Source organism: Acipenser ruthenus, chromosome 2 (assembly GCF_902713425.1).
Source record: "Acipenser ruthenus chromosome 2, fAciRut3.2 maternal haplotype, whole genome shotgun sequence".
NCBI lineage: Eukaryota > Metazoa > Chordata > Actinopteri > Acipenseriformes > Acipenseridae > Acipenser > Acipenser ruthenus.
In genome coordinates, this window is record NC_081190.1 from 92,968,327 (window position 1) to 92,982,869 (window position 14,543).

At 38.8% G+C, this 14,543-nt stretch overlaps 1 protein-coding gene across 3 annotated transcripts in view; it reads left to right on the plus strand.

The window, feature by feature from the left end:
• LOC117409548 (dynactin subunit 1-like) overlaps window positions 1-14,328 on the plus strand; it is a 61,036-nt gene extending 46,708 nt beyond the window's left edge. For 2 of the 3 annotated variants that reach the window (XM_059004006.1, XM_059004014.1), the window contains 17 exons: window positions 557-709; window positions 1,015-1,175; window positions 2,248-2,416; window positions 2,547-2,615; window positions 2,956-3,018; window positions 3,597-3,746; window positions 5,165-5,326; window positions 5,939-6,070; window positions 6,336-6,464; window positions 6,903-7,045; window positions 7,325-7,491; window positions 7,849-7,863; window positions 8,445-8,578; window positions 9,016-9,208; window positions 9,556-9,629; window positions 10,130-10,219; window positions 11,816-14,328. In XM_059004006.1, coding sequence (XP_058859989.1) covers window positions 557-709; window positions 1,015-1,175; window positions 2,248-2,416; window positions 2,547-2,615; window positions 2,956-3,018; window positions 3,597-3,746; window positions 5,165-5,326; window positions 5,939-6,070; window positions 6,336-6,464; window positions 6,903-7,045; window positions 7,325-7,491; window positions 7,849-7,863; window positions 8,445-8,578; window positions 9,016-9,208; window positions 9,556-9,629; window positions 10,130-10,219; window positions 11,816-11,956 — 2,145 coding nt within the window. In that variant the 3' untranslated portion in view covers window positions 11,957-14,328. The remainder of the gene's footprint in view (window positions 1-556; window positions 710-1,014; window positions 1,176-2,247; window positions 2,417-2,546; window positions 2,616-2,955; window positions 3,019-3,596; window positions 3,747-5,164; window positions 5,327-5,938; window positions 6,071-6,335; window positions 6,465-6,902; window positions 7,046-7,324; window positions 7,492-7,848; window positions 7,864-8,444; window positions 8,579-9,015; window positions 9,209-9,555; window positions 9,630-10,129; window positions 10,220-11,815) is intronic. The other variant, XM_059004018.1, reaches the window with a different exon arrangement.
• Window positions 14,329-14,543: the final 215 nt, after the last annotated feature.

The window sequence follows — 14,543 nt, forward strand, 5'->3', positions numbered from 1 at the left end:
ATAAATGACATAATGAAAAACTGAATGAAAAACCGGGTGGGGAATAAACAGTGAATAAACAGTATTATTAAATCAACACATTTGATTGCATTGGAAAGAGATGCTTGTCGATAATTGCCATTGCGTGTGACTACTTCCTATGCATATAAGACGGACTGAATCACAAAAAAGATGATTGAATCTATTTTTTTTCTATGTACCTGCACTGTTTTCAGGAAATCAAAATGAGCACCACTCAGATGAATTCTAACGTTTTGTTATTTGTTTTAAGATCACAGAGCTGAAATAATTCCAGTAAATCCTACCTCATATAATTTACTATCATGTTGTATATCTCACTGTTTTCTATAATATATGCATTATGGGTAATGGGTAAACATAGTTCATTAGTAGCTACCTTTAAAAAATAAATATATTAATTAAACAACTAGACGTTTACTGTAAAGTGTTTGATTTTTAAATAAGAAATGCAGGACCTATAAAATGATGGTAATACATGTGAAAGATGATTTACAGTAATCTAATGGGGGCTTTTGTTTGTTTTGTACTTTTTCAGGCAATCGAAATGGAGCTGCGGAAGATGGAGGTGAGCCAGGCGAACCGGCAGGTGTCTCTGCTCACCTCCTTCATGCCAGACTCCTTCCTGCGCCACGGGGGCGACCACGACTGCATCCTGGTGCTGCTGCTCATCCCCCGCCTCATCTGCAAGGTAACGCTCTTCTTAAACTACTCTCTCCAATGAAATGAAGAATTAACTTATCACAGACACTAAAGAGCTGATGGGAGAATATTTTGTACTTTTTGGGATTGTTCTAAAATAAAAGACAGGGTAGCAAATCGATGGTTTTCTTAAAACCAAATGATAAAATCCATCAGGTTTTCTGTCTGCTGGTTTGACCAGCTGGAACACCATTTCATGTAAATGTAATGCAAGTTATCAATATCAGAAAAATGTCTGTTTTTTGGTATGGTGCGCCTCACACTGACCACATGCTTTTCTGCCTTGTGTTTTAGGCTGAGCTGATCAGCAAGCAGGCCCAGGAGAAGTTTGACCTGAATGAGAACTGCGTGGCAAGGGCAGGCCTGCGGGGAGCGGTGGGAGAGCAGCTGAGCTTCGCTGCAGGGCTGGTGTACTCGCTCATCCTGCTCCAGGCAACCCTGCACAAATACGAACAGTACGTGTGTCTGCCAGCAAGGGAGCATTATTGATGTTTGAGTCTTTCATGGCTTCACTTCTTGTATTTATTATTATTATTATTATTATTATTATTATTATTATTATTATTATTATTATTATTATTATTTTCTTAGCAGATGCCCTTATCTAGGGCGACTTACAATTGTTACAAGATATCACATTATTTTTACATAGAATTACATTATTTTTTACATAAAATTACCCATTTGTACAGTTGAGTTTTTACTGGAGCAATCTAGGTAAAGTACCTTGCTCAAGGGTACAGCAGCAGTGTCCCCTACCTGGGATTGAACCACGACCCGGTCAAGAGTCCAGAGCCCTAACCACTATTCCACACTGCTGCCATGCCTAATTGTGAGAGCTGGTAATGTAGAAGATCTAAGCTAGGTCCAGAGTTCTAATATTGTCTAAATTGCTGTCTGGTTTCACAGACTCTGATAAACACAAATTCGGGATTAGCACAGCAAACCATCCAATAATGGGTACAGTTGATTCTTAATGCAACTGAAATCAGTACGAGTCTTGGCAGTCAACATTGTGGGATAAAAGTAAGAACTGGCGCACAATCATTCTAAATTGGTAGTAAATTGATCATGTTTTGGGTACCAGTGCACTTGTGGGACAGATTTTTTGTTTAAACCATTTGTATGTATTTTAAGAGGAGACAATTATCTATTCAGGGATACCACGATATTTAGTGAGCAAGGGGGCTGAGAGAAAAACCTGGGTGATAAAAAGCACTATTCCGAATTGTTCTACATTACTAAAATTGATAAGATTTTGGGGTACAACTGCACTGATGGCGTGATCCTATTTTGCATATATTAGGAGACAATTTAGGTAGTGATTCCAAGACGTTTAGTAAGTAAGGTGTCTGACTGGGATAAAAAGGGCAATAAATGTTCCAGCGCCGGTCATTCTCTTTCAAGGTTGGTGACACCATAACCTTTGACCCACAGGGTATAGTATTTATAAAATAAGCTTCCAGTTTTTTCCAAGAGGTTCCTTTACTCAGGTCTTTATCCATTATTCCCTTGTGTCCCCTCTAGAGCTCTGAACCAGTGCAGCGTGGAGGTTTATAAGAAGATTGGCACGCTGTATCCAGAGATGAGTGTCCACGAGCGCTCCCTGGATTTCCTGATTGACCTCCTGCACAAGGACCAGCTGGACGAGACTGTCAATGTGGAGCCCCTCACCAAGGCCATTAAATACTACCAGGTACCGTACTGAACACTGTCCAGCACATTAACGCTTGTAAATGATTACGTATGAGGGACCGAAAAGGATGTCACAAGGTTTTAAGTAGAACAAATATTTGCAATTCAATTGCTGCTTGTTTTTCTTGCAGCACTTGTACAGTATCCACCTCACAGAACAACCTGAGGACTGCACCCTGCAGCTTTCTGACCACATCAAAGTAAGTACAGATTTTCAGTGTCGTAGATCAGTGCCTTGCATTTACTGTTCAGCAATCAATCCTACTGGCAAAACATTGAACTCACCTTAGCCAATGTTGCCTTGTAATTTATTTGTGGCATATTACCCTGCTCCATTTGGGTATTGAAAACAACTAAATCAGGTGCTACAATACTAGCATTGATTGATACTTTCAAACTTGCAACCCACTTGCATTGGTTTTGTTAGTGTTCATTTTTCAACCACAATTTTGAGAAGTTAAGGGGTATCTCCTTTTCCTCAAACAGAATTTGCATATATAATTCTAATATATGACGACTTGTTTGTTTTTACCATTGTAGTTTACCCAGAGTGCCTTGGATTGCATGGGAGTGGAAGTTGGCAGACTTCGGGCCTTCCTTCATGTAAGTGCTCAAATCTCTTTTACTATTCACAATGAGGAGACATTAATCCAAAATCCCCTAGTTATAAATATTTGTGGAATATGTCAATGAACAGAACACCTGAGTAAACTAATTATACTTATTGAAAATTGATTGATAAGCTTATTAAATATTTTGATTTGTTTTTGAGCATTTCACCAGACTTGTTTGTAAGGGTGCCCAAGATAAAGGTGAACTTGGATGTCAGTTTATTAAGATTAAAGTTACCATTCACTGCAATAACTGGGCAGCTAGATCTGATAGAAGATCATCCATGAGTAAATAATAAAGCAATAATACATGATAGGGTGTTCAGATATTTTCCAATATCTGCACGGACTTGAGTTGTTCAGCATATCATATTTATACACCCTGGAGTGTGTTATTGCGCTTATAAAATGTTAAACCCCCCCACCCTAACCCACCACTACAAAAATGTTTTGGTTGTCATGTGAATCAGGCAGAGTTGTTCTAAAAGTTCCAGCTTGGAACACATATTAGCCATTGAGAGTGCTACATTTTATACCATCTCTTTTCTGCACTGTCTATCTCTCCTGTAGACGGGACAAGAAGCTGCAGATCTTGCCATCCTTTTGAAGGATTTGGAGACGTCCTGCAGTGATATCCGGCAGTTCTGTAAGAAGATCCGCCGCCGCATGCCTGGGACAGACGTGCCTGGTATCCCAGCGGCACTCACCTTCGGACCGCCGGTGAGGGGGGGCGTCTGTATGATCACTGTCTCTGTAGTTCATGAGGGGAGGGTGGCTTGAAAACCTCTTCAGCAGCCACTACACTGGAAACAGTGTGTACCAGTCATTTCCAAAACATATTTTAACAGCTGCTGTATCTGAGGAAAAGAGATGATTTCTAAAAGTTCCTGTTGGGGGAATAAGTTATAACAATGAGGGCACTTAAGTGGAGACAGCTAACTTGAGTTGTATTTAATTACAAAACAATACTAGATTAAGTAAAAAAAAAACATCTTGGTGGTTATTGGCATGGGATTACAGAAAATGTCTGCTGTGATCTCTTAATATTTGTATTTGGAAAACCTGATTCTTATACTCCCAACTCCAAGTAACTGGGCTGCAACAATATTTTTTCTAAACACAAATGCCAGTCCAGTTCACACTTCAGGCACCAGAGGGGGCTGTTGGGTTGACAGCAGTTTTGCAGCACCCGAACATCACAGCTCACTTACTGGAAGTTTTTTTTTTCCTTCAAAGCTCATATCAAGAACAGACATTTTGTATTGATCTTGTTCACTAAAATAGAATCACCCCCTTGACCCCTTGTATAAATTATTATTTAAAATGAGTCAATAAAATACCTTGCAATGAAGCTGTTAAAACTGACTCTCTCCTTAGGTTGGCACCAGATATTGTCTTAAGTTTTATGTTATTGGTATCCCAAGCATAATTCCTTAAAGAGAAATTAGTGTAAAATGTATCTGATGTTAAAATCTTACATGGTCTGCACTGTTACCCTGGCACTACCAGAAACTACTCTTGCAATTGGAGCCACATGTTTTGGCAAAGGCAATAGAAAGAAAAAGAGAAGTTGCAAAATCAGCAGATTTATATAATACAGAACATTTGCCTCTATGGCGTGGTTTCAAATGAAACAGTATCGCTGTATCAGCATATTTCCTTTGAATGTAAGAGTGGCTTAAAAATAAAAGTATGCCTGCTGGGTTTTTTTTTTTTTTTTTCCCCCAACTCACGTTGCAGCAGGTCAAACATAAATCAAATTCAGGTAACAATAACGTGTCATAGACTTTGGTCTGAACTGCCATCTGCTGAACTGTACAGATAGAAGGTTAAAGTCGAAGGGACTCTTCATTTACATTCATAAGGAGTCAATTATTTTGTACTTGATTCTTTTGAACCAGAAAACAAATGTGCAGAATTTACATGCCAAACTCACTGGGGTTTGGAGGAATTGGTGCTCCTGAACCTCGGCACTACAATCTCATTAAAACCCCAACACGATTCCTGCACATAAAGTGCTTACATACTGAATATCTATAGAGGATTTTTAAATTGGATCTTGAATCCAATTAGTCTGCCTATAAACGGGGCAGTTCCCAGTAGTTGCAGTCTAACCCCCTGGTGCTGCTTGTGTGCAGGTGTCGGAGACCCTGCTGGACTGTCGGAAGCACCTGACCTGGGTGGTGGCAGTGCTGCAGGAGGTAGCTGCAGCCGGGGCCCAGATGATCGCCCCACTCACTGAGCAGGAGGGTCTGTCTGCACTCAAACTGGAAGACATGGCCTTCAAAGCAGGGGAACAGGTAGGGATTCATCCTCACCATCTCCAGAGAGTGGAGTTGCTTCTTTCTTTGGGAACCGGGTGTGTAAAATCTTCATTGGCCAATTGGGTTGGACCTTATACAAGTTTATTTTTGTTGTTAGCTGTGTCCTCTAGTTCACTGTGATTTGATATTTAAAATGAAGAGGATATGTCTTTGTTCCTAGATTTCTTTACATTGGTTAGCCTAGAGTTCTTTAAATCTTTTAATATAGAAGTGTACATCCATTTTTCAAAAGGTAAAAAAAGCCTCCTTTCAAATTCCAAAATAAAGAATAAACATTGCTTACTTAAAATGTCTGTTGTGTTTATTTCTAGTTTTGTAACTTTTTTTTCTCTCATTTTAAGTAAATCGGGTAATTTTGTTTTTGGAGTGAAAGGCTTCGAAAATCATCTCTATGGTCTTGAAAGAAAGTTAATTTACCAAGAAAAAAATCTGATACTGATCTCATAATTCTTAAAAACTAAATAACCATTTGCTGCCCAGTGCCCAATATATTTGATATTGAGAAAATAGGCATTTTAGGTATGGGAACATACCCTGGGCAGTAAAGGGTTAAAGCGTCCAATCGATTTTGTGTGTTTCGTCTCCCAGATCTATGGTGCCCAGGGTGTCAGCCCCTACGACTGCCTGCGCCAGTCGTGCAGCATTGTCATTGCCACCATGAACAAAATGGCAACAGCCATGCAGGAAGGGGAGTATGATGCCGACAGACCTCAGAACAAGGTAAGACCTGGGCGTCCCCATTACTTTGTGCCGCACAGTGTAACACGCATGCCTATTGTAAGATTAATATAATCAGACAAGAGCGAATCACACTTCAAGGCAGATTTAGATGATCCAAGAGATCAAGTGTTAATTATTCTCTTGTGTATAAGCATTCCACAAGTTAAGGGGCATATGGATCACACAACCCCTTCCAGTCCGGACTTGGTGGTGTCGCTGTGATGTCACTCAGCCTACTTGTATTTTTTCATTTAATGTTTCACAGCCAACTCCTCCAGTGGAGCTGAGAGCAGCAGCACTAAGAGCAGAGATCACTGATGCAGAGGGGCTGGGGCTCAAATTGGAGGACAGAGAGACAGTCATCAAGGAGCTTAAGAAGTCCCTCAAAATCAAGGTGAGGACAAGCCCCCTTGGGTATACTTTGTGTACAATACAGCCACTTTGAATTAGGTTGTTTTGTGCATGGGTTGACAAGGAGCTTGCTTGAAACTACTAGTTTTCTTTTGCAGCTTGATTGCAATGAACTTCAACCCTAAGTAGTAAACACAGTGGTGTTCAACATGCCACATGCCAGCTGCAATGAAAAGTGAAGTTTCACCCCACTGTATGTAATCAGTGTTCAAATAATGAACTAATTACATCCAGTTTATGTTCTAGGTGTCCTAGTTTGTAATGACAGTGCTCATAAGGAAGTGTAAGCTGGGACTCACTTATCACCACCAAATTTGTTTTTCATCCACCTTGTTGGAGGGGGTGGTGGGGGAGATCAAGTCAAAGAATGGTGGATCATGGAGTTAAAGTTAAGGGACCTTCCCTGTTTTTTGTCCCCCAGGGTGAGGAGTTGAGCGAAGCCAGTGTTCGTCTGAGTCTCCTGGAGAAGAAGCTGGACAGCTCCTCGAAAGACGCAGACGAGAGGGTGGAGAAGATCCAGACCAGGCTGGACGAGACCCAGGCGCTGCTCAAGAAAAAAGAGAAGTGAGTGTGGGTCAGGGGGCCATTGAGTGTGGTCTGTATTGAGGCTGGCCTGTTCAATAGATAAATAGTGTAACAGGTTTTGTTACAAATCTCTTATTAATCTGTTTACTGTTACATGGGTAATTTAAATAACATTTCTTGGCCCAGTACAGACACATTTTTCAACATTGTTCAGTTCAGTAACGTAGGGAGTTTCAGGTCCCAAACATAAACTATATAAGGATAGTGCATGCTTGCTGCAGTGTCTCAGTCTCCTGACCTGATGTTTTCCTTCCCCAGGGAGTTTGAGGAGACGATGGATGCTCTCCAGGCCGACATCGACCAGCTTGAGTCGGAGAAAGCAGAACTGAAGCAACGTCTCAACAACCAATCCAAAATGACCATCGATGGTCTGCAAAGGCCGCCCGCTTCGGGGATCGCTTCCATCGTCACTGGTGTTGCATCGGGTGAGTCCAGCAGGGACACCTACATTTCTTCACTTTAATCAGTATAACATGGACAGCTAACAATGGTGTGATTTATTGTAAGTGTTGAATTTGCAAGTAGTGATACTATACTGTTTGCTAAAACAAATACACCAGGACAGTTCAGTATATAGAACTGTGTCACCCAGAACTGAAATCAAGTAGACACAGTCAAGATATGTATAAAATTATGATCATTATATTTTGAACGTCCTTGTACATGTATTTTCAGCCTAAAACTCTGCATTGCTAAGGTCTGGTTTTCCAGCTAATTTCCACTTCAGTCTTCTAACTTTTGCTATTCTGTCTGCCCTTCCTGTTTTGTTATCTTTTCCACAGAGGAACAGCAGAAAGGTATTTTGTATGTCACCAGCTACTTCTTGTACTTGTGCTACCATCTGCCTGCTTCATATTTCTGCCACTGCATGGATATGCAAGACATTATATTGTTCCTGTGACCCAGGACTGCAGACAAGAATGCTCAAAATCCTATGCTTAATTATTGCATTTTTATAGTTATTGGATGCTATTTTTTTCTCTTGTAGGATAGGGAATTGAGCCTTAATTGTTAAGGTTAAACATATAAGGCAGTAGCCAAAACGTTTGTCTACTTGAACTAGTTTCATTTGAATCTACTGTATATTGAGGGTTTGAAGTTAAAGATGGCTAAATGGTTAATACTAGGGACTGTACGAAGCAAACCATTGGCTCAGCCATTGAACTCTTCTGAGCCTCTCTTCCACTCTGTATCTCAGTCTTTTACACGTGTAAACAACATGAAGCAAATATTGTTGCAAATATTGTGTGGGAGACAATGAAATAAGACCATTCTAATGCTGAGTTGCATGCTGAAACAAGTAACATGCATGAATGTTTGGACCTGTTGTGTGAGTCCTGAGCTCTCCTGACTGTGTGTGTGTGTGTGTGACTTTCAGGGGTCGGCAGTATGCAGTCCATGGGCGGTGGCTCTGGCCCAGTCCAGGTGATCGACTCTCCTCTGCTGCTCCAGCAGATTGATGCCCAGCGACTCGGCATCAAATATCTCAAGAACGAGAACAACCGGCTCAAGGTGTGTGTGCAAATCCTAAGCAGTTTCTAAGGATGTAAGCCATCACATTTAACAACTGATTGTGTTGTACGTTACGCATTTTATACCACCCACAACATCACAAAAAGGTAAGAGACAAACAAACCTGGCAATATTTGTAACCTCTACCACTATCTTACAGTTAACCTGTCCTTTGAGTAAATACATTGAAATGCTTTGAAAATGCTATAGGTTTAAGATTCAGCAGTGAGTCATGTGCTGGTTAAATGCGATAGTAGTCTTTAGTTAAAATGTGCATGTTTAAGTTGAAAGTGTTTCTTTACATGAGCTAAACTAATTCTCCAAAATGTGCTTCAAAGACAGCACTTTTCTCTGGTATCTATGTATGGGTGTTGAGCTTTAAAATAATTAAGGTTCAAATCCCTCAGTCCTGAACTAACAGTTTCCCTTGCTGGCAGGCTGAGAAGATGAACGCTCAGTTGGCATCCCTGCCGCCTCTGCGTGTTTCCAAACTGCCTTTGAAGGAGGGAGTGAACACAGACCTGCAGTCCAACCCCCTGTACCGCAAGACCAGCCAGCTGCTGGAAACGCTACTGCAGATGAGCGCCAACATGAAAGTGGTGGACATCACCGGAAAAAACACCAGGTCAGGCTCACTCTTGCCACATGCTGATGTGCCTGTGCTGTCTGTAAATTATGAACAAAAACAATGATCACAAACAGTGGTTTTAGTGCTGTATTTTTTTTTTTTTTGTGAGTGCAAAATTTGCACTTTATAAATAATTTCTATATATATTAAAATTATTCTAAACCTGAAATCTCAAAACATGTGGTGTTTTTGTGGGGAATCTTCTCTTAGTTTCACGCCGTATGGGGTAATAATCAAAATGTAGAATGTAAAATTAGCCAGCCCAGTTTCAGTAATTATCTGCAAGGTTTATTGGAAGATGTTTTGTTTCCCCATTACAATATTAACTCTGATTTCTTCTGATTTCTAGTAAGCCCTACTGCACAGTTGATGGAGCAGACGGCCCGTCTCAAGAGTCTGAGTGACACACTGGACAGACTGAAGGTAACTGGGGTATAGCTAAGGGTGAAATAAAACACTAAGGCAATAATACGATATGTATCACGATATGGAGGTCGTAAGAAAAAATTGTCATTAATGAAGGACTTTTAAAAAAAGGCAAACTTAGATTAATTAGGGGGAGCATGTAATCATACCTGTAAATTTAATACTTATGAATCACTCACAAACCATTTAATGAAATACAAGTATCTATGTAGTGTTTTTGGACGTTGACGTGTCATACCATGCTAACGATACAATAGATTGTATAAAGGATGTATCACAAGTCATCAGACCGCAAACATTTTTAGCATATTTAACAATATAAAGCCCCTTTCACGTATAGTTTGTTTCCACTTTGGTGGGAATCCAAAACATATTGATTTGCACCAGAATTTGCACTAAACCAGTCTCTTTGCAAATAATCTCTATCACATCTTAAAAAACACCCTCTTTTTCTCCCTTTTGCTTACTTTGATTTCCCCCCTTTCCTGCTGTGTCAGGATGAAGTGGCCGAGCACGTGGTGTCCCAGCGCCCCGGCGCCCGCGTGCCTTCGGACTTTGCCACTTTCCCCTCCTCCTCCTTCGTCAAGGTAAGATAGGCAGTGGCAACCAGACCATGCCATGCTATTGAGCTGTCCTCCCTGACAGCTAACAATTTTACATGTGTATGGAAAGTGTGTAGATGGAATTCATAGACCGGTTTGAGAACTCTTTATTTTTCACATTTCAAATGTTGACATTCGTTCAAGAAAAACTACAAATAAGGTTTGAGGTTCTGGCTAAATATCAGATTCTCATGCCAAACAAAACGTTCAATGGATTTATACAGCGTTCCAATATAAGATCTCTGGTGAGCGTCAAAATATTTTAACTGGCACTGTTGAAATGTAGAATGTACCCGTCTTTATTTAACATTAGACTCTGGAGTATATCATTTTATGGTCTGCCCTTATCCAGTAACATCATTTTAGATTTAAAAAATGGGAATCAAAGTATATACACAAAGTATATATTTTATATTATAATACAAAGTACTATATTTTACAATTGATTTATATACTGAAAGAAACGTATCACTTATATTTGAGCATCAAAAGAAACTTATAACTTATATTTGGATAAAATTCAGTAGATGTGATCGAAAAATGACAAACTCTGTTTTAGACCAGGTGCAGTGACTTTTTATTGTGCTGATTAACAATCGACATCACGGAGATGCTGCAAAATGACCTGTCGATCTTGGGCAGGTTTTGTTCATGATCTGGTTATACCGTCTCGAAATGTTTGAAATTGCTGCCTGTGAGCACCCAAGAGGTGAGCTACAATACGCTGCCCTAGTCCAGCCTCCAACATGCCGATTGCACGAAGGCGCTGCTCTCTTGATAGACGTGGCATATTGTTTTTTTTCTGTGATTCTTTATTGTTTTTATTCAGTCTTTCAACAGCTGAAATCACTCCATATCCATTGTCCAATCAACAGTCTCACTAATTAGGTGATTTAGTCCATATGCTTCTGTCATAGTCACGAATGAATGATCAAGTGATTAAAAAGAAACTAAAAACTTTTTGTCAATGTCAATCATTTATATACCTTATTTATTTCTAAAATGAATGTGTTATAATAGTGGTAAGTTTCTTTTGATGCTCGGTATATTTATGGCGTTTAAAATTTAAATAAGGTAAGGATGCTGATAAGTTAATGTTTACCTTTTTAATTCACAATTCTATTTGAAATAGTTGTCTGCACCAAAGCAATTGGCAGAACCTTCTGAAAGTTTGGTACAGATTAAGTGTATTGATTAACTAAAGATGCATCAGTTCTTCACCATATATTTAGACAATCCCCTTTAAAGTACCACCAAGACAAACTTTATTTTCCTACTATACATTAACTACGTTTATGTGCAGAATGGTAAATAACACCGTGTAACAATTTTTTTTATTTATTTTTTGTTCCTGGGTAGTAAGTGTTAAGTAAATGACTACAAAAGAATTAGAAGCGAGTAGTTTTTCGAGATTTACGATTATACTGTAAATCACTTTCACGAATCAGCCCCCAAATTGTGTTACATAGTGTAATCTGATGCAGAAAAAAATAATTCCTGCGCTAAAGGGGTGAGTAGTAATTGTGGTTGGTAACACAGCTTAATCCAGGGTTTTCTTTGTCTCTCTGCTTGTTGTTGCAGGCTCAAGTGGAGCAGAAGGACGACACTGTGCTCATAGGGAGGGTGATGTTCCCCTGTCCCCGCGGGCAGGAGCAGATCCACAGGGTTGTCCTAACACCGCCACAGCTACACAAAGTGCACCGCCTGCTCCTCTCCACCTAGACTACTCCGTACCGCAAACCTGCACTCCCACCCCCCCTTGTTATCTTACTGTATTTATGCAGGCTGCCAGTTTTCAATGAAGCGACATCCCATACTGGCATGGAAAGGTGCTGTGCTTGGGCATAGCGGGGCTGGCACTACTTGATGATGACCACTTGGGACCATTTGAAATCATAACTGTCCCGATTTTGAAGAAAACAAACAAACAAAATAAAACTCAATAAAGCTAGTTTCATGTGGCCTTTGTGTAATAAGCCCTAATTATGCTATATTTTGTCAAGTGTGCGCTAAGCTTCCAATTCCATTAGCGGTAAGCTGGGAAAAATAAGGAAAATGAATATATACAAAAATAATAATAAATCGATAATGAATCCAAATTCGCCATGTTTATGACATGAATTTGTTTTTTCCTGAAACCATTTTTTTCTTTGCTAAAACATTAATTGGGCTGCAAGTCTGTGTGAGTCTTTACTATAACATAGTTTGTGTGAAACATGTTTTGGTTATTTATGCATGTCATCAGATACACAGTGATGCCTTGAAACTGTTTTATGATGTCTTGACATAGTTAATCGCTTACTTGTAATGAACTACAGGATTTTTTCATTTGTTAAGACTGAGTTCTGACTTCCAGGCATCTTAAAATAATAAGCAAGTTTTAGATTGTATTGGATTTGAAGTATATTGCACTCTTTACACGCATCTTAAATATGGCGTCAACCAACAAAATGGGAAAATCTACAGTGATGTCACATTAAAAATTTGTTTTAAAGAGAATGAATTAGACATGATCTTGCTCTAAATTGCTTCTTGAATGGGGTTGTTACTGTGTTCAATAACAAAATAATCAGTCGTGCTGCTGGGAGTATTTAAAAAATCAACCTGCAGGATATTTAAAACCAGTTCATTTCAAGTGGATGTCTATTTTTCCAGTCTTTAATGGAGAATGTGTACAAGTTGAATAATATACTAGGTAATGCTTTAGTTTAGCTGTGTACGTCGTTTTATTGTGTACTAATCTTTGTTCGGTTTAGATGTGTAACAACCAACAGAATATACACTAAGATTAATTTTGTTCTGAAAGTTCTTAATGGCTGTTATCATTAATTAAAACAAATATATATAAATGTGTTTGGTAGATATTCTGCTTTTTTATTACAATATTTTTTTGTTTGTTTGTTTGTTTTTTGTTTTTTTAAACAAGAATCTCTTTGCAAATCAATGTGTGCCAATATGTTTCAGGACATGAACTTGTGATGTAAGACGCTGCCTTAGATTTACAATACTGCCTGCAACACTGATCTTCTGTATCTAGTTTAGTTATGCTGACTACTTTGATGACAAATGTATGGTGTTTGTGAAAAATAAACTTTGCAACAGCTTTTTTCTTTTCTACAGTACAGTTATAAACCGTCTATAACATTCCATAGCAATGTTACTTTAAAAGAAAAATGCTTGACCCCAAATTAGGATAGATGTATATTAAGCTTGTGTATAAAGGTTTTTGCATCTTTGCTTTCAGGAATATTTCATATTAATTAGTCATTTAGCAGGTGCTTTTATCCAAAGCGACTTAGAGACTAGGGTGCTCATCCGAAGGACACTTTCAATATATTATTTCGTTGACTCTTTTTTCCTGATTTAAACTATGGACAGTGTACGGCATAAGAATCTTGTTGCACAGCAGTTACGCCTTTACAATGAGCCGATTTAGCTCTGCATAACTGGCCAAACCTATAGGAACAGCAACTTTAGAGAGGACAGAAAGCTCTCCAAATTACCTAACCAAATAAGTTATTCACATCCCTATGCACTTCATTTTATCAGAACAAGGGAGACTGGGATTGATTCAGGAGCACATTGCAGTAAGTCTTGGAAACTTTTATTGATCATTTAAACTTTTTTTAATTAGTCAACTTTGCAATGAATTGTTTTGAGAGTTGTTTTATTTCAACCCGACAGTTGCCTAAAGCAATTGTAACATTAATGTCTGTTCCAACAATGCATCATATAATGCTGAGGGAAAGAGCAATTATTATTTGTAGCTAGAATTACATGTGTAAGGAGCAGATTTAAATCAGAATTAATAATTAAACATTTTTCTCTTTACTTGAATCATATTCCAGCATACGACTTATTTTATTTTCCAGAAATCACCCATTCTCCTTTGCACTACTTCCACTTTGGTGCTTTAAACCTATTGAGACCTTGAGCAGCCTATCGGTGATGAGGAAGAAGTGTTTTAGCCCTATACAGTGCTTTTGTGTAACTGATTTCCCTTCCCTTGTATCCACGATCTAGTGAGTGCATGTGTTGAGGCAAAACATTGTACTGTAACCATCAAGTTAATAAAGCTTTACTAGAGTGGTGAACATTTTTTTCTTTATTGCACATTTTATGTATAATGTAGAGTAATGAGCACCAAAACATTCCCTCCTTTTTATGACAAAGGAAGATAATTAGTTCCATGATTAAAACATTTACCTTTTCATTCACAAATTATGCAAAATACCAGTTAAAATAAATCCATGTTGGTCAAAGTTTTTGTAAGAACAGAATATAATTTATAAAAAGAAAACTGCTTTAA